General features: G+C 36.7%; 1 protein-coding gene across 6 annotated transcripts in view; it reads right to left on the bottom strand.

The window, feature by feature from the left end:
- SLC4A4 (solute carrier family 4 member 4) overlaps positions 1-21,445 on the bottom strand; it is a 494,300-nt gene that overhangs the window by 117,868 nt on the left and 354,987 nt on the right. For all 6 annotated transcript variants that reach the window (XM_031664484.1, XM_031664486.1, XM_031664485.1 and 3 more), the window contains 5 exons: positions 20,379-20,536; positions 13,399-13,486; positions 10,639-10,793; positions 9,385-9,498; positions 7,026-7,200 (listed from right to left, as the gene is read on the bottom strand). In XM_031664484.1, the coding sequence (XP_031520344.1) occupies positions 7,026-7,200; positions 9,385-9,498; positions 10,639-10,793; positions 13,399-13,486; positions 20,379-20,536 (690 nt within the window). The remainder of the gene's footprint in view (positions 1-7,025; positions 7,201-9,384; positions 9,499-10,638; positions 10,794-13,398; positions 13,487-20,378; positions 20,537-21,445) is intronic.

Genomic DNA, 21,445 nt, shown 5'->3' with positions numbered 1-21,445 from the left:
TGCCAGCAGGAAATGATAAAAAGGCAAGACTTGAAAGACGAATTATCTCCCTGCTTGAAGAAAAGTACAAGCCAAAAATCTTACCAACAGTTCCAAGTCTAATAGACTGGATGAGCAAGACATGGAGGGCTTTCTAATATTTTTTGTTTGTTTGAAGAGCTGTGAATATGTATCTAGATCATCGGAAACATTAGGCCCGTATAACCTTACACAAAAACCAATTCCAGATGGATAAAAAATTTCAATGAAAACAGAAAAGAACTAAAATATGTGGGTAAATATTTCTTTAATCTTGGGGTAGGGAAAGCCTTTCTAAATATATGATGAAAAGAAGAAACTATTAAAAAACTGACAATTTTAGCTACATAAAAATTAAGATCTATACAGGAAAAGAAATCATAAATAAGGTTAAAAGACATGGCAGCTCTAAGAAAAATACAGTTTGTAATATTTCTCACAAGCAAAGAGAAAATATCCTTATTATACAAAGAGTTCTCATAAGGCAATGAAAAAAACCCTAAATGCTCCAAAAGGAAAATATACCAATGATACAAGTATAAAGAGTATAGACAATCAATAAAAATGCGAAAGGAGATTCACCCTCACTAAGTAATCAAAGAAATTAGAATTAAATAAAAATGAACCATTATTTTTCAACCCACAGAATGACAAAAATGAAAATATGGGACAAAATTCTGTTTTCACAAGGGTATAAGAAAGTGGACATCCTTGTCTGTTATTGGTAGACGTATGAACTGGTATAGCCTTCTGTAGTGTATTTGAAACAAATATCAAAAAATAAAATGAGAATATCCTGCAATCATTCTGCTAGAAATTTGCCCTAGGAAGGTAATCTCAATAATAAACATGTAGTTAATCACCTACATTTTTTTTGTTTATTAAAAAACAGGAAAAACTAAAAGTCCACTAAGAGGGGCTCTGTTATAGTAAATTATAGCACATGCATCATGTGTATAAATATATGTAGTCATTAAAAATGATGTTAAATATTCATACTGAAGTGGAAAGACATCCATGAAATACTAAAATTATGTAACAGCATGTATAGGATTTTATTTATATAAAATCCTATGTATAGGATTTTATTTATATAAAATCCTATGTATAGGATTTTATTTATATAAAATCCTATATATCAATCTATCTGTATACACATGAACTTTAAGATATATGGGAAAATGCTCATGACAATGTTAATAATGATTAATTTATTTATATAAAGTCCTATATATCAATCTATCTGCATACACATGAATTTTAAGATGTATGGGAAAATGTTCACAACAATGTTAATGATTAATTCTGGTTGACGGGTTTCAGGGCAAAATTACCTTCTACATATTTTGGGGGGATTTTTGGAATTTTCTACAATATATAATTATATCTTATTCTCAAAACAGTTGCAGACCAAACACAAAATAAGAATTAGAATTTAGCATCAGTTGAGACTCCCCACATTCCTGCCTAAATCACTATCATTTTCTGATCACCAAGAAAATAGGGTGGCAAAGGTCTTTCAAATAAAAAACCCACCAAATACACATTACTTAACCTCAATCAAACAGGATTTAATTTACAACTTGCCCATGAAGCAAAGCACATTATTTGAAGTTCCTTTAAAGAAGGAATAGCTAATAAATTTTAGAGGCAACCAGGTAATGCAGAATCCTTATTTTGTTGCTAAATAGGTCTATTTATTTTTACCTACCAAAATTGTGTCATTCCAACAGATTATCTCTACCTAACTTTGAAACTGGAATATGTTGATAGTGTAGACTAACGTCACCTTATATTTTCACTTCAAGGAGGAAATGCATTTTGGTGCCAAAGGACAACACTCAGCTAAATTGAAATTCTTGTACAATTCTCAATATAGTAAAGCAATTACCAATTTGCTTTAATCTTGCTGTTATAAATTACACATAATAGGCTTTTTAAAGATTCGTCTATCTTATCAAGGAACATCACATGTGAATAAGAAATGATATAGTTCCAACTTAAGCAGGTTGATTAAATATTCTCAGCACAGCTTTATGTTAAAATAAAGTCTCAAATTTGGAGATGCCAACTATAAATGTTCCTTATTATGAGACAAGTTCCCTTAAAATGTGCTCTGTTAAGCTCCATAAATATCACAAAATTCACAGAATCTAAAAATCTTACTGTATTCTTTTGCTAAAAGGTTTGTGAAAATAGGATTATATTTACTCCTGGAAAAAAATTAAAATTACTTTCTTCACTCAGTCTTCACTCTAGACTGTGCTTATTCATTCACAATCAACGATGTAGTTTTAAATTAAAAGACTTTCTGTATTTCATAACACTAAAAGGAACAATTTTTTAAATAAGACTTGTCACAAGGTATCAAAAATTATTCCTTACATAAGTATCTTGCCCATAGACTAAGTAATCCATAAATATTTGTTGATTTAATTTGCATTAAGGTTCCATTCAGACAGTACTTTGAATGAAAAACCAATGGTAGTAATACATTCTACTGAAATATATTTATACACTGACATTTAACAATGTAATTATAAGTAGCTAAATGAATTGAGCAGTATACTTGTTTGGCAACCAAGAGTATAAATGAATTGGCCCATCCATATGAATGGGTTCCGCATCAGGGGATTCAACCAACTCCAGATCAAAAATAGTCAGGAAAAACTAAAAATAAAACATAACAATATAACAATAAATGCTAATACAAAATTTAAAATATAGTATAACATATTTCATAGTATTTGCATTGTATTAGGCATTATAAGTAACCTAGAGATAATTTAAAGTATATGGATGTGCAAAGGTACTACACAAATAGTACCCCATTTTGTAAAAGAGATTTGCACATCGATGAATTTTGGTATCCATGGGAAGAAAGGGGGTCCTGGAACCAATCCTCTGCTGATAGCGAGGAATGACTGCAACAATGCAGTGAGTTGGCACACATGGTTACAGAGAGTTTAGTTGTGAAGGGGACATGTTTTTTAGGATGGTAAGGCTGAAAAGTCTTTGTTTACCTGACAATATGGCAAGGACACCAAAGCATTACTGTGGGACTTACTATAAGAAAAGGAAAATAAGAGTGTTGCACAATTCTCGGACTTCAGAAAGCTTATGTTCGAGTCCTCCATTGCTGAACTATAAAAAAGGGAAACAGTCACAAGTCAGGGTTGCATCTGAGATGAATGTAAGATCAACTCTTGGCTGAGTGGTTCAGTTATTCCAAGAAGCCCCAGCTAAAGTTTACTGCTGACATTTAACAAGAAATTTGTGAACACCCATTCTGTAAGTCCCAGAGTTCTCTCAGAGCAGCATAACGGGCAAAATGTGTACGCCAAACTAGTGAATTCATGCAATCATCTATGTCAGCATTATAATTGTATGATTGTACTTAGAGTCACTGTAGCCTCAACTCTTCTATTTTGAACATAATTTCATGGGAAATAATCTACATAGCTCCCAAAATAATCTGCTTCTAATTATATATGCATATATATATGCTCTAAGATAAATGCTTCAAGCAGGCAAGACCTTCTGAACAGAAGTTGGCAGAAGAGTTTGCTTAGACAACAGCCATGCAGTGACTCATCTGTGTTTTCACAACACGTTTCTACCCAGCACCCATGTCTATTTGTAGCCTGACAATAAAGGCCCTATGTGAACCATCTCTGAGCTGTCTGCCTTTAAAAGCAAGGACACTGTTCTCATTTGACTCATTTGAGCTGCCTGTGCTTTTGAGAATAACCCACTGCCACATTTATGAAGGCATGTGACATAACTGCAGACTATTTCAGGCTCTGCCAATGCTTTTCTGCTTAGTCTTGGTCTACTGTTTAGAAAAGCAAGTGAAGCCAGAGGACTTCATCCCCTAAATAAGCCCACTACACCCCACTACTGGTATCTCTTGGGTGTAACTGTAAAAGACTGTTTTCATCAACACCCTACACTATAACTGGGATTCAAAATTGGAATTCCTGTCTATTTTCCTCATCTATCTTTATCTCCAGCACTTAAAACAGTGTCAAACACATAGTAGACACTCCATAAATATTTGCAATGAATGAATCAACTTCTGCCATAGACTTGTAAAATGACCTGGGCCTTAGCACCAAATCCATAACATATTTTCTTATCCTGGTCCCAGGTCAAGAAGACTTCTCCTGCCAGAAAATCAAAAATTTTGTGTGGTAAAGTACACACCCTTTCAATCAAGAGATTATCTTCCACATACGAAATCACCTTACCCCCTAGTCCTTAAAATAGATAAAATTATTAATATTTGTTAAGTTTCAGTTCAACGAATTTAAATTAATAGTCATTAATTTTCTATCCCTCTTTTTCAGTGTTTTTGCCACTTACTGTGACTTCTAGATGTATCAAATTGTAGTTTAGGAGAAAGACATTACCAATATGTTTCTTAAAGGAAAAAAGCTTCAGAAGAGAGTGAAAACTATATTCTTCAGTATTTTCAAACAATCCACCCACAGTTTCAGTGAAATTATCAATGGATGTTACAAAATCTATTAATAAAATAATCAAATTACATCTGAAAAATTTCCCCATACATTTGAAAGTCAACTCCTAGGAGTCACATCCAGCAAACGGTTATTTTAGTGGACTACTTAACATCCTGAAGCACTGAAAGTATTTACGTTTCTCCTGAAATGTTTAGAACACAGAAAATAGCTAATTCCACCAGCAAGGCCTTTCCCAGGTCATACATCACAGAGGAGAAAAATACCGATTAACTATGTATGTTACATAATAGAGTCCTCTACTTTCCCAAAACTTACTCATATGGAAGTTCATCCATCTAGGAGGGATCAAAACAGATCTGAACAGATTTCTTCTCTACAGTTAGATGCAACATTATAAAGTCAAGTCTTATGAGGTTGCAAAGAATTACAATTCAATTCAAAAAAGTCAATAAACTAATACACATAGGCAATATTGCAATGTCCCCATCTCAATGAGGATGTCCACCAAAAAATGTTTAAAAATTATCTGCACAACACAAGAAAGTCTCTATACATTCTGACAGACTGACAGACGGAAGACAGTTTTGTTCTTACCACCCTCTCAAAATCACAGCTTTCTTCTATTTTCTTAACATGTGGTTGCCTGTATTAACTTCTTCAAGCTGGCCGTAGGGTGTTCCCCCAGTGCCATCTTCTCCATTTTTTTTTCTTGAACGATCTGTTTTAGTTATCCTTATGCTGTCATTTAGATGAAGAATAGCTGTGCAACTTTGATATAGATCAACTTTTATAAAAATTCTATTACTGACATCACTCCTACAATTTAATGTATTCATTTTTGTCTTACAAATGAGAGGAAAGGAGACAAACACGCTCTGTGTATTTCATCTCTATGTCCCATTAGAGTTGGTTCTTATAACCCATGCTGCAGATCTCTCACTGGTAACACAGAGATATGTGTTCTTTGACCAGCACGATGTTATTTTCTAAAATGTTAATCAGTTGCCAATATTTAAAAATCGCTGGTTTCACTAAGAATTAGAATTTTCAGCCTCTCTTTGAAGATCAGAGAATGAAGCAATACTGGGTACACATTCACATGGGAAAAAGCAAAGCTGAGTGGCAACTGCTTCTTTCTGATGGAGCATGAACTCTCAGAAGTCATCACAGTCTCCTCACTGTGAGAAAGTCCAAGTTAGCTATGTGAAGAAGTCGTGAGGAGAGTATCCAGACCCCAGATATTCTGGACATCCTAGCTTAGGCACCAACACATGAGTAAAGAAGCTGCTGCATGACCTCAACCTCTGCTGCCATCTGACTGCAACTGGATGAGGGACCAAAGAGAGAACTACTCAGCTGAGCCAACTCACCATCCAAACCATGAAAGACAGTCATCAAATGGTTGTTTCAAGCCTCTAAGTTTTGGGGTAACATGCTATGAAGTGCTAGATAAGAACTAAAAGATAAAACTGCACTTGACAAACTAAAATACAATTGTATAATTTCTCCCTTTTTACTTAGGTCAACACAGATGTTATAATCTCCATAGTATTTTTGTATTTAGACAAAGATCTAAAATATGCATGTGCCCAGGAAAGAAAGCCAAAGTAGAAAAAAAGCAATCCTATGGAATCAGCTGCATTTTTTAAAAAATAAGCTGGCTGGCATCACTTAGAATACCACATATATTATACAATACTATACAGTAAAGTGGAAGAAAAAGTATGAAAAGGGCTTCAATCTGGTCCTTTTCATAGGAATATAACTTCATTCACTACTTTGTATTCATCACTTAGCACACTACCTTTTTTCAAATGATTGGATCAACTAAAAGTAATTTTGGACAAATTTTTCTGTTTGGTGGAGGGAACCAAAAACATCTTTTCTTTAGCTATTATTGTTGCAAAGGAAAGGTAATGCTATCTGCGAAGTAACCAACTAATTGTGGTTACAATTAATCATAGAAAATAAGTCAAGCCAGAGTTGTTACAGCGTAACAAGAATCAGGTCCACCTACAGGAGATGTAACTGTTAGCTTGTATTCATTAAAACCAAATTTTACTGGTAAACATGCAAACCCAACTTTGAGCAAATCACTCAATGGTTCCATGCTATTTGCTCATGTGTAAAATTAAGCTAATCATACATTCCTGAAGAAAGTGTAATCATCAAGTTTAACAGAATATGTTTCACATAGTCAAAGTAGTAGAAGATCTAAACCTTGTGCACTGTACAAAATTAAAGCAGTTGATATGCTTTTGCCCAAATAGAATTGTATATCCTCATTTCCTTCCCTTCCTTTCCCCACTTGTGACTCAAGCCAGATTTCATCGAGCTATTTTTATAATTACTAAAATGCTGGAAATACAGCAGCAGGCCAGAAGCAAAGTAAAATGCAGCATCCAGCAAAAGAAAGAAAATCACGCTGAGTAACTGAAAGGCCATCTGCTTCTAACGGAGCTGTAGGGGTGAGGAAGGCAATCTGGGCTGTACTATTTGTGTCCTCCTCAAAACCATACCCACCTGCATGTTGTCAGTGGCATCCCCAAGCAGTCCTCCAAAAGTGATAGCATTAGTTACAGTTGCCAGATAAATGAAGAGAATTGCCGAAAGAGCTTGAATATTTAAAGCATCATAAAAATCACTGGCAAAAAATGGCGCTTTCCTCTTTATGTCTTTAATTAGTCCACCACAGAACCTGGGCAGAGAGAATGCAAACATCCACTAAATGTAAAGTAAATTACCATCAAATTAATCAAGAAGTAACTCATTAAATCAAACATAACATATTTAAAATGCTTGAATCAGTGACAAGATACTACTTAACCACTTATGATGAAACCAGAAAACTATAAAGGAATAAATTTTCTTCTATCTCTTTCTTTTTGGGTCACCAAATTAGGTGTCACATTTCCTGAAGACCAGCCAGTTGGTCTTTAGAAAAGAGTGAACTGTGTAAATACATTAACATTTTTCATTGCCTAGAGAAAAAAGTCCAAATATGTGAGCAGATCATATAAAGGCCCTTCATCATCTTGCCATAGTACCCTTTCCACTCTCATTCATTCATTCACTCACTCATTTATTCATCCATTCTTTCATCCTCAATAAATGCCGTTAAGCACTTGAAATATGCCCACACTCTGGCACTCTTCTGAGTGCTGAGGACACAACAGTGAACAACATGTGTCAAAAAAACTCTGCTTTCATGGAGTTTACTCTGGGGACCAAAAGGAGGCAGACAATAAATGAATAAATGCAACACATAGTGATAAAAATCAAGAGAAAAATTAAATGGGGAAGAGCATTATGTAGTACTGGAGAAAAGGTGGTTGAAATTTTAGACAGAGTGACCAGAAAAGGTCTCCAAGAAGGTGACTTTAGGTTAAGGACCTGAAGGAACTAAGGGAGGAAGCCATGCAGGTGTGTGATAGGAGGAAATGCAGCTGAGCCGCATGACATGTGTCAGCAGGTCAGTTGAGTGACTTGCACATCAGTCTACTCACCCTGCCAACCAAACCTCAAACCTCAGTCTTCCCCAGGGTTTCTGCCTAGAATGCCCTATTCCAAAGCTCAACAGCTCTCTGAAGCCTTGACCTTGCACTTATAGTTCATATTTCCACTCTTGGCTATCGCACTTTATTAGGATTGTCCATCTATCTGTCTGCGTACCCACTGGACCTTAGCCGCACTCAGTGCCCTGCTTCAGTTTTCTTAGTATTCACAGGGCTGTGCATGGTACCAGGTATACTACAGACACTCAGTTTAGCAAAGGTGAAATATAAAAGAATGAAATATATTCTGATTAAATTAAAAATTAAATCCCAAAACTCCTATCTGTAGAAAAAAGAAAGGCTATTCCTAATGGAAATAATTTTCAGAAAACTATTCAAAGAAAGGTTAGGGGAGGAGAGGAGAGAAGATTTTATGTTCTCTATCCTTTGAGAATAAAGGAGAGGGGAATAATATCCTGTTAATTTGGGAGAGAAATCCAAGTGGGTCATCAGGAGAATGAAATAACTTCATTTCATTCAGATTCAATTGCATATTATAATGACATACCTTTTCATTTTCAAAAACCCTCCAGTGTTTTTAAAAAGTCATATCTTCATAAAATAAGTATCCCACTTAAAATCTTACTTAACACCCAATAAAAGGAAGAATCTAATGGGAGGGAAGGAAGAGTTATCATGGAAAGAAATTAGCTGAAGCAATTTAGGAAACCTGAATTCCCAACTGCAGGCTAAGGAGGCAGAACAGTGAGAACTCATTCCTGTATCATGTTACTCACTTTTAAATGCACATACAGGTGAGAAATGGAATTATGAAAGCCAAGAGGTTAAGGCTGGTACATCTGTCAGTCCTCCGCCAGCTCTCTGACCCTAACATGCCCTCAGTCATTCTCCCCTAGTTTCTCTGGCTTTGGTGCCAGCCCTACCACACACCAGACACTCTATTGCAGCCCACCCCACACACCCACCACACCCACATGGTCTGTCTCCCACCTCCTGTAGCACTTTCTTCAAACATTGCCATTCTCTGTAAGGCCTTCTCTGACCACTCTTATCTAAAATTGGAATACAATACTCCCATCCTCAAAGTCCCTACTTCTGCCTTAATTTTCCTCATAAAACCATCACCACATTTACTTATTCACTTATTGTTTATGTCTTCTCACTACAATACAAGATCCTTATGGGAATACAGTATCATTTAATTCACTGCTATATTCCCAGGGCCCGTGACAAATAGGTATACCGCAAATATTTGTTGACTGAACAAATGAACAAACTAGTGAATAATATGCTGATAGAAAGATGAAGAGGGAAATTTACGTTTAAGGAGAACCTCATCATGAATGGCAAAGGAAACTGTCAGTTACCGTCCAGTTCGCTGCAGTTCTTCACAATCCCCATGTCCTCCTCCTCCGTGTCCTCCATCATGGGGTGTATCCCCATTCATCTGAACATTCTCTCCACCTGAGTACATATTCTTTCTAAGCAAGACAACAGAGCCCAAGAGTATATTAGTTTATTTTATTCATTTGTTTCTTAGCTGTATCATGCTCTGGCTAATGGAGAGATGGAGTGAAAACTCTTAAGGTGAAAGATTGTTATTTCTTTCTGCTATCTAACAGACAATTCTTTTTTTTTTTTTTTTTTATACTTTAAGTTCTAGGGTACATGTGCATAACGTGCAGGTTTGTTACATATGTATACTTGTGCCATGTTGCTGTGCTGCACCCATCAACTTGTCAGACAGACAATTCTTTAAGTGTTACATTTAGAACCAATACAAATGACTGGATGAATAGGAAAGTTGAATGAACTGTGTGTGTGTGTGTGTGTGTATGTATGTGTGTGTGTGTGTGTGTGTGTGTGTGTGTGTGTATATATATATATTTTTTTTTTTGAGATGGAGTTTCGCTTTGTCGCCCAGGCTGGAGTGCAGTGGCGCGATCTCGGCTCACTGCAACCTCCGCCTCCCAGGTTCATGCCATTCCCCTGCCTCAGCCTCCCGAGTAGTTGGGACTAAGGCGCCCGCCACCTCACCCGGCTAATTTTTTGTATTTTCAGTAGAGACGGGGTTTCACCGTGTTAGCCCAGATGGTCTCAATCTCCTGACCTCGTGATCCGCTCGCCTTGGCCTCCCAAAGTGCTGGGATTATAGGTGTGAGCCACCGTGCCCGGCCATGAACTGTGTATCTTAAAAGAGGGAAACTGTTTCAACTGGGAAAAAATAGACTTCTAGAAAATTGTTTCTCTTCAACTATTTTACCCAATTTCTTAACCGTGTACATCTACAAGGACTCATCTTCAGTAAATTTGTGTTTCCAGAAATACAGGGGGTCCCCAAAACATCCCCTAAGAATGTCTGTGATACATTCCCATGTAGTAATCTGAGATCTCCAATATATAATAACTGAAGAACATCATACCACATAACATTTATTTTACAGTGTCAAGGAAATGTGAAACCAAGGCACACAAGTGATCTATCTGAGAAAATACATCCAGTTAAACAGGAACCTGAAAATATTAGAACAATAGGTTGACTTCACTTTTTTTTTTTTTAATACAACCTCCTTCTCAGGGTCATCCCAGCAACTGAAAATTATCAACTGCCTATAATTTACCTTTTGTCAGAGGATGGAAGACTCTTAGGAGGCTCTATCCTAATTGCTGGATCCCATTCCCCAGGTGGAAGGACAATGACTTCATCTAGGAACTCATCAATACCAGCAATCAGGTCGTGCCTGTCTTTTGCTTTATAAGCAATGTCATGGAACACCTAAAGAATAATAAAAGATGTGTTCATCCAAAAAGAGAACGCCGTACATGCTTCACACCATGTCCAGCCTGAAGAATGCAGCCCGTAACAACTGTGCCATTAATATTAATCCAGCCATGCTCTGAGAGTCCCTGTTATTCAGCCTGTCACCCAAAACATAGGCATTCAGACTACGATTTCAAAGAATAGAGGCAGAGGCCTGAAGAAACAGCTATGTTTTTATGTGTTTTTTTTTTCCTACCAATAACACAGAACAACATTGCCTTTCAGCTCCCACTGGTATGTACCACTACTGATACAGTTGCTATGGAAGCCGGATTAAAATGGCTTGGAGAAATACACTGAAGAGTCACTCCCTGAAATAAAAACTACTGGGATAAAAATTGCTGATAACTCAAGACGGAAAAGATCAAGCTGAGTGTTAAGATCGGGTTAAGACCCAAACACTGAGTTCTCAAACACATAATGTGAGACATTTAAAAAAGAAAAATCTGGGTTATATTGGCAGCACATTAACCAAAGGGCCTTAAATAGTCGATCATCTGTCTATCTTTTAGCAAGGCAACAACTAACCCATCTAATGCAGCAAGTGCTTCGTATCTTTTATACAGATCTCCAAAGAAAGAGGTTCCAAAATGTACACAATCCTTTCTGCCAATCATTCCATTTTTCTAACACAGCTGATGAACTGAAATTTCTTTACACATAACCTAAATCTTTCATACTTCATAAGTCAAATTCTTTAGTCTTCAGAAGAGAAGATGGTCCCACTTCTCTAGGAAAAGAATTTTTAAAAGCTATCAATTAAGTAACATTTAATGGTCTGGGGGTTGTGGGGTTGAGCGGAGGGTGACACAAAATGCCAGCACATAATCTGTGGCTGATACAGCCATCCTCAACCTTATTTTCTCTTGCTGTTTCCCATGATAGAGGCTGGAAAGTCACAGATTCACTTTCCCAGCCAACTGTGCAGATAAAAGATGAACAATTTCAACTAATAAGATATAAGAAAAAGGTTGTCTGGGAAAGCTCTAGAATACCTGTTTAAAAAGGGAGATACAGCTAGCATTACCACACCATTCTTCCTACTTTGAATAAATACAGATAAGATGACTGGAGCTGATGGTAGGCAATGTCGTTTTACCATACTGACAGGAAAAAAAAAACCATGCTATTTTAAGACCATAAATTTAGCAAGAGCCTTCGCTCTTGATTTATCATTAAGCCATTATGTTAAAATAACCCCAGCAACTACCTGCCTCCAAACTTCCAAATAAATCCCAAATTGTTTAAGCCACTCTAAATCTCACTTGGTAAAGTTTCTTAATTGATACATCTAAGGAGAAAGTATTTTTTAAAACAGAGCTAAATTATAAAAATGCAAAAAATAAAATGAATCCACTGAGATGAATAAAATAAATGTTCCATTGAGGGGAAAAAGCAGCATAGCCATAAAGCTCTCAGTCCCAGAATAAAATAGCTACCTGAGTAATAACCACATGGAACATCTATAACTAAGGTACCCCTTTCTCTACTTAACACATAGAAAAACCAACAAATCAAGCAATGAAGCAAAAGCAACACATTCGGGGGAATAGTAAGCCAGAAAGACCCAGGAGCAGAAACGAATGATCCTCTATTCTAACAGTATTTCTCCTCCTATGGGAATAGTTCAGAGTTTTGTCATATCTCAAATGCAAGTAACAACATCCAGGCTGTTATGAAAATAAATGGGGTCATAATTCCAAAGTACCTGTATAGATACTCTGCCATAATGGTTGCTAATGCATTTTTAGATGTGTATCATTCCTTCCCAGAAAATAAGAAAACCATAAAAACGTGTACTTTCTGACACCTAAGAAAAAATGCATTATCCATTTTATTAGACATTATTTTATAGAACCCATCATGTCTGAAACAATATAGTATATAGACATTTGAATTCCCAGAATTAGTGTATTAAAACTTCAAGAGACAAAGTTTAAATTAATACAATGACCTTGAACTTTTTTTTTTCTTTCTTTTTGAGATGGAATCTCGCTTTGTTGCCCAGGCTGGAGTGCAGTGGCGCGATCTCAGCTCACTGCAACCTCTGCATCCCAGGTTCTAGCGATTCTCTTGACTCGGCCTTCTGGGTAGCTGACATTGCAGGCATACACCACCAGGCCTGGCTAATTTTTGTATTTTTAGTAGAGACGGGGTTTCACCAGGTTGGCCAGGCTGGTCTCAAACTCCTGACCTCAGGTGATCCGCCCACCTCAGCCTCCCAAAGTGCTGGGATTACAGGCGTAAGCCACCGTGCCCAGCTGACTGTGAACTTTTTAAAGAATATTTAACATATATCAGTTTTAATAAATGAAAACATTTGGCAAAAGAAATACAAATATGTTTTATTCCAACAGAGTTTAGAATCCCATAGAAAACCAAAAGGCATGCCTTGAAACCATATAGGATTCAGCTCACTTGCCTCAAATGACTGTACCTCAGGTTATAAGGAAGTGTAGTAACCACATAATTCTAACTGAATAAATTATCACTGCCAATTCACAGTATGACAATAACACAAGTAGGACATTCACAGAACTCCATCTTCCTGATTTCCTACCTCATCAGACATCAGGGTGGCAATGGCTCTGCCAATCTCATGGTAGGACTTGGCTTTCCCCTTAGGACCTAAGAGAATGAACAAGAACCTAATGGAAAAGGAAAGAAGCAAAGGCTATAACACACATTTCATCAACCTCAACATACATAAAACTCAGAAATGTTTAACTTAGTTCATTACAAGGTTAGGTCTAGAATTCACCTTTAGAACAAAGGTAACATATTATTGGTAATACAGAATATACTCTTTTGCACTATTGCAAAACACAGTTCATTGTTCAGTTTATTTGGAAGCAAATGAGAATTTAGCATAGAAACCTGAGAAGCTTCTTCACCGAGCAGGAAAGGTGCACTTCAAGCACTTAATATGAGTCATTCAATCTTTCTATTTTAAACTTTTTTTCTCTCTCCATTTCTACTGATTTTCGGAATCTTTGGAACAAACCCATTAAGCACAATAACTAGAAAGACTTAGTGCATCTTCACATTTCTCTGACTTTTCCTTACCCAATATGGGCAGTGACAGATGATCGTCTCCACACTTTTAAGAAATATTTCTACTCAGAAGTGACTGGGAATCAGCAAAAACCAAGTCCTCTACAAGTAAGCCACATGCTGACAGCCAAAGTAAGGAAAGAGAAATATGAGAGAAATTCAAAATAAAGCATCATTCACAGACAGTCAAAACTCTTTTGTGGGTGTCCTCTTGTCATTTACCAACATTTTTTTCTTCATAATGCACAAAACATTGCTCCATAGCAAACAGGTCCTGAGACATGCAATAACAAATTTAACCCCACTTCGGTTCACCTCTAACCATGTTGGAAAAAAATCCCTCACTGATCCCATCCTTTGCCCCTGTGGCATGTCAGCACTGGGGTTGAGGGAATCTGATAAGTAAATGAGTAAGAAAAAATTTACAAAAAATATACAAAAGGTGGCACTGGATAAATCCCACCTTGATATTGATCATGTATCAGCTAACGGGGAGATAATGAGGACAATAAAAATGATAACATCATATGCCTGCCCAGCTTGTAAGGCCTCCAAAGCACTTCACATTCATCACTTTATTTACATTTCCATATGACCCTCTGCAATAAAGAAGGTATCCTATTCCCATTTAATGGTGAGGAAAGTGAGGCTGATAGAGGTTAATGGAAGAGCTCAAGATCTGTGCCTAGTAAATGACAAAGAGCAGATATATCGGCATTCTTACCTCCTGTTCTTTTCACCACATATTTCTGTCTAATACTACCCACCCAACTGATATACCAAGGTTGTGATTTAACAGAAGTCCAAAAATGACTTCCACAGGTCACTCTGGGGAAAGAACTTCTCGATGCTTAGCCAGGGACAAGAAATCTTAGGTAAGATTTTTACGGTACCAGAAACGGCTTGTCATTTTGCTTAGCAGAATTTTATTTTTAACTTACTCATTTATGTACCTCACTTCAAATGAAAAAGGACTGACAGCAAATACTTTAAAAAATGTTTGGGTCTGTTCTAAAATGCCCTTGAATGTATAATTACTTTTTTTTTATCATAAAATTCAACCCAAAAGGGATTCTAAAATCCCAGAAATTAAGAATGTGAAAAGGATCTGAAAGTTTGAATACTCAGGTTTTATACCAGAATAACCATAAAACCACTTAGCACTTATTTGCTTAGAAACCAGTTCTGAAGTGAAGTAGTACACTCACTTTCACATGTTACCATAGTAGATAGCAATCAGCAAGCACCAAAGTCTGTTCAAATATGAAGGAAGTCATTATTTGAATTGAATTTCAGCTCTTCTAACACTGAAGTTCAATTGACACTGAACTTTCGTTCCTTTGAAGCTGGCCCCTAATTATATGCCACTATGTATAGTATTATAAAGTGCTTCTTTGGGACTGTAAAATGCATTTTTCTAAAGGGACTGATCAATGATTTGAGTGCAACAAACACAAAAAATATTTAATGATTAAGGCAAAATAATGCTTTAATCACATTCAGAAACACAAATACTGGTCACATTTCTCAATTTATTTTGCCTGTCTACAAATGGTCATCTTTCAATTCAATAAGGGTGTGGGTTTAGGCGAAAAGGAGCAGATGCTGTGCCACAAGGGAAAATATCTAACACCTGGATCCTTAGTACATTTTTAAATAATGGATTTCTTCTACTTCCATTTATTATTATCTTCATATATCTAAATATTAACTTTTCAGTAATGCATAATATCCAAAACTTTTCCAAACGCTCTGTATCTCTTCCTACCTCTCCCTAGCGCCTCCATCATGATTATAGCTTACAAATACACATTATGGAAATGTATTTATCAACTGACACATGAGTTAATTATCAGGTTGACTATATAACAACAAAGCCAAAACACTGTGCAGTTAGTAAGAAAACATTATTAATAGTCCTCAAGCATAAACTTTGGCAGGCAATGGGTATTTCAATAGCTGATAGAGTAATGAATGGAGCCTCCAAGTTACATCCTATGAGATGAGGACAGACATTTTCTATAAAATATTTACTCTTTATTCTCTGCTAAATAGAACCAGTCAAAGAATGAAAGGAAGCAGCAGATCAATGGTGTCTACACGACAGCAATAAACCCAGTATATGAGAATTATATTGGTTTAGTAACACAGATATAAAAGTAGTATTCCTTTTTCCTGGGTAATGCAATTTTTATGTCTTAAAGAAGGTATTTCTTCATTAATGGAATAACACCAAGTGCCAAACCAACACGGTGGATATACCAGTTAAAATGTTCACATTACTCCAATCAGGAATAATTCAGTAAATCTGCCTCCTTAAAATGACACGTAGAGAGAATCCAAGCATTCATAAGCAGCAGGAAACATAACCTCCAGCCAAAATGTCATCTGGAGGAGTTGAGACCCTTAAGAAGCTTCTAATCTGGACCTCATTATTGAAATGGGATGAGAAACCTGAGAAAACTGAACACAAAACAATCCAGCAAGTCGAAGTTCCCTCTGCCTGAAATATGTTTTCTCTCCTTTAACCTTCAAAGAAGCGAAAGCTGTTACAACTTTTATGATTGAAGTACATCCTGTCAAACTCGGCTTTTATAATGTACTGAAAACTCCTTTCATGACCCAAGCTGTTTTTGGTCAATGGACAGATGTTATTTTTATCCAGAAGCTTTTTTCTTTATTAACAAATTAGAGTAAACATCACATTTGTGTGACTGCAAGGGCACAGCCTACTTTGACAGCTTGGGAAAAAAAAATATGTTACCAAGTTCTTTTTATTCACTCATAAATAGAAATAAGTCAGAGTTACAATTTTTAACACCGTCTAGTTATCTGAAGAACCTTCATGAGGCCCTTTTCTACTTTTCTGAGCTTTTTCATATAGTTAATTGTGCCTGCAGAGGATGCCTCCAGCATTCTCCACGACAAAAGGAAATATTAACCAAATAATTTGTGTCTGGAACCAATGGCCTATACTCACATTCACAAAATAATTATAGGCAGAAACAGAGCATCATATGAGAAAAGGAGCTAGCCTTCCTAAACCACTTGATGTTTTCGGAAAAGATATGCATCCCCCTCTTTCCTGATACATCACAGCTATTTCTAGCATAAACTCAGCATGTACCAATCCTTTATATCCTTCTCTGAAAACAACAGTGAATTCAATAACCCATTATTCATCTTTATCAGCTTTGGAAAATGTGGCTAAACTGTGGCTTCCATAATGGATTCATGAGGACCACAAACCCACCATAACCAACTGCCTTACATGCGGTAAATACTAATAGCAGCTAGCAATTAAACTGGTGGATATGACAAAATTGAACTAGCAGGACCTCCATCCCAATCCCTCTAAGTGTTTTTAATGGTTTTGACAATCACAAACTACTTCTTTTACATAAATAATTACTTGTAACATATATATATACACACACATACATATATATACACACACACATACATATATATATATAAAATCTTACAGTGCTACTAAGAAGGTAAACATTTTAAATTTTTAACAGTCTGGAGCTTACTTAACAACCAATTGCATTACATGTGCAAATCAAGATCAGAAAAGCACAAACTAGGGTTTTTATTCTTCTTTCTAAGAGAACCCTAAAACATTTTGTTCCAATCCTTTCTAGAATCTCCCTAGGCTCTCCCTAAAACTCTTGCCTCAGATTCAGAAATCTATTTAAAGTTCTATTCCCAGCACTGATGCTGAATCTTCCCTTTGCCTTCATCTCTCAACTGTAAAATGGTATAAGAAGAAGAACATACATCCCCTATATAGCTCAAAAATATGAATGAGGCTGGGTGCGGTGGCTCACACCTGTAATCCCAGCACTTTGGGAGGCTGAGGCGGGTGGATAACTTGAGGTCAGGAGTTTGAGAACAGTCTGGCCAACATGGTGAAACCACGTCTCTACAAAAATACAAAAATTAGCTGCGTGTGGTGGCATGCACCTGTAAACCCAGCTGCTCAGGAGGTTGAGGCAGGAGAATTGCTTGAACCAGGGAGGCGGGAGTTGCAGTGAGCTGAGATCACGCCACTGCACTCCAGCCTGGGCGACAGAGCAAGACTCCATCCCACACCCCCCCACCAAAAAAAAAAAAAAAAAAATATATATATATATATATAGAGAGAGAGAGAGAGAGAGAGAGAGAGAGAAGTGGCCTCTGTGGACAGATATAAGATGACAGCAAGCAAAGTGCCTGTAAGATACTAGGAAAATCATAAACATATCCTATCAAGTCACCAAAGATCAAAGAACAGGGTTTGTTTCCTTTCACATGAATGGCAAGAGGGGCCCCTACATATATAGACATCCACCCAGCTGATAGTCATCCAGCTGTAAGTGGAGGCTAAAACAGATCAAGCAAGTAACAGAGTAAATAGTGAAATTGGTGAACTCTACACAAGAAATGAGAGCTGCTAGAGCCATATTTCCTAGAAGGTGCATAGTGATAATGCTGTTTATTAGCAATAGTAATAATCATTAATAATGGCAGCATAACTTTCCTACACCTTTAAAAGGGAAAATGACCACAAAAAGATATGTGCAAACACAGATTTTTCAGGTTTCCTTTCAGTACAATACAGTAGCAAGCACATGAAAACACATCATGAAATGTAGATGCAGTCCTTCATAATGCCTACCACATTCCTTGTGGGATTTCCTTTATTGGATTTCACAGGATGCAGACACTGTAAATGGCCCCACATTACCTACACAAAAAATACTAATGAGACTCCCTACTTAGTGATTATGGCTTGTACCAGTTTAGAGGACAGCAAATGAATGAAACTATTTCCTTGAAAAATGTTAACATACAAGGATATATTGTTCAGATTATTGCCCTGAAATAGTTATATAATATTACTGAATTACATTGACTTGAATTGCCTGGTTCCTTTTGCTAATTTAAGTGACGCTGTATTTTACCTCTACACTAGCCCTACCATCCAGTATAAAAGAAAAAAGTCAGTGAGCAGACAGAAGTAAATGATAAGCAGAACACAAAAATGGTCATGATTTGCCACTCAATGCATGCATATTTTGTTAAATAAAAAGCCTTTTAAAATATTTTTTATTTGTACCTTCTGAAGAAAAATGGTAATAAAAATGAAAAGCCAAGAGCAATTTTCTTTAACACTTCTCGGCATGTTTTTTTCTTTCAACCCCTAGTAAAGTTAGTCCAGAGAGACATAAATAAAGCCATAGGGCACAGAGCTGGACTTCAGCCATTATCTGAGTCAGCTGTTCACCAGGTGACTGCACAGATAGAACCACAAGGCTCTGCTGGAATGTTTTCAAGCAAAAAGCTATGTTACAGAAAACACAAATCATCATAATCCTATTAAGTGAATAAGCTATGATCATCTCTTTCCTACTACTATTTGTCCAGTCACAGCCCTATGTATCATTCCTATTTTAAGTGTCTAAGAAATATATAAATGGGTTGAAAAAATACCTGTATGATGAGGAAGAATGGCCTGCAATCTATGAATTGAGAGGCCTAGAGAAAATTTTCTTTTAATTTTCCTCCTAACCAGGCTCTAAAGAAATCTTGAGCCTCTTTACACTGTTGGTTAATCATGCTCAGACCATCGGCGCTGAGGAGGATCCATGTTTCACTGAGGAGGATTCACAGCCCTTCCTGCTCACATGAGGAAACCTAAAGGAAATTCACCTGTCCTTGCCCTGGAACCCACAGAAAACAACTCCCCCGCTCCAAACCACAAAAAAGTCCTACTCATGACAATTTTCTGTCAATCTAAAGACCACAAGTTTTCTTTAAACTGCCTGCAGCACAAATTTAAGTGAAACATTAACTTCTAGTCAACTGATTGCACTCCCAAGTCAAGCTTCATAACTCTGTGGAGCTCAGTTTCAGAGGCAGATGAAGAGGATGACTTCTCAGGTACTATGCAGTGAAATGAGTACGTGATTATGATAACATTAACATACTTCACTTCAAAATAAAAATTTGCGACAAAACATAATAGTGAAGTACACAAATTTAAGTATACGGCTTGATGATTTTAACATATATATATGTGTGTGTATAAACCCACTACCAATTATCTGATAAAACAGAGTAAATGAAAGCAACTATGACCTCTGAACCATTTACTAACTGTATGACCTCGGACAAATTACTTAAACTCGTAGACCTTTCTTCATCTGTAAAAACCAGATAACCACAGTTTGTCCCTTAAAATATTATTATAAGGATTAAGTAGAATAATCCATAAGAAGAACCTAGTACATTGCCCAATAAACTATTATAATTGCTATTATTTTTATTATATAAGTGCCAAGAAATTTGATAGTATAAAAGTCAGTCATTATTTAAAGTTAAATGTCTCCAATGTGTTTGCACTAAATATTTCCTCATTCTATTGATTCTCCAGCCTGAGTGGGAGGAGATAACCCTATCAGCACATTGTAGAGCCCAGCAGGTAGGAAAGCAGCTTACCTTGTGGGCACAGGAACTTCAGTCAGGGCACCCAGCATGACAGCCTGCTGTAGCCTAACAAAGGCAATGAAAGGAGTATCCAAAAAGTCAACCTCCCCAACAAGCACGTTGGAAGCTTCTGCATCACGTGGCAATTTTTTCATGAACTTATTCTTCAGCTGCATGAGAAGAACCAAGGAAACACAATTTACTTCCAGAGAAGGGAACAAAAAGAGCCTTCGCATGTATCACTCATAGGAAATTCCTTTTTACAAATTTACATGCAACATGTTCTAGCTAGCCACTTTTATATTATGTTTAAACATTCTATTATAGTAAACATTTATCTATACCTTGGATTCACAAATATCGAGGGAATAATCACATGGTTTACATATAAAACAATGTATCATACAACTCCATTCATTTACATATTCATTCACTCAACGAAAACTTGCTGAAAATCTACTATAAGCCAGGCAATGCTATAAGCCTTAGGGAAACAGGGGTGGATAGACTAATTACATGCCCTCCTAGACTCATATTACCACAGGGGAAAAATAAAATATAAAGTGCTGATAAATACTAAGAAAAAAAATAAAACAAGTAAAAAAGGTACTATTTTAGACAGAGTGATAGGGGAAGGCCTCTGAAGAAATACATTTGACACCGGAGTAAAGATACAAGCTATGCAAAAATCAGAGGAAAGAACATTCTAGGCCAAAAGAATGGGAAATACAAAGACTTTGTGACAAGAAGCTGCTTGGCAGTTACAGGAAAAGTAAGAAGCCCAGTGTGATGGAAACTGGAGGAGCAAAGGAGAGAAAACAGCAGGTAAAGAAGTTGCATACGTAAGGGGTGAACCCGACTGTAGGACCCAATAGGCCACAATAAGGAGCTTTGGAAGTTTTAGGCAGGAATTACCTACCAAAAGCCCAAGGAGAAAGATGGTGCAGGAAGATGTAAATTTGGGAGACATCACCATGTAAATAGTATTTGGTACCATAAGACAGGATGGCATAATCCTGGGTGTGAGTGTAGACAGAGAAGAGGGGTAAGAGATAAGTCTTGGGTCACCCTAACTTTTA

This window comes from Papio anubis, chromosome 3, assembly GCF_008728515.1.
Source record: "Papio anubis isolate 15944 chromosome 3, Panubis1.0, whole genome shotgun sequence".
NCBI lineage: Eukaryota > Metazoa > Chordata > Mammalia > Primates > Cercopithecidae > Papio > Papio anubis.
Note: the sequence above shows the minus strand (reverse complement) of the source record. Positions and strands in the feature narration are given on the sequence as shown.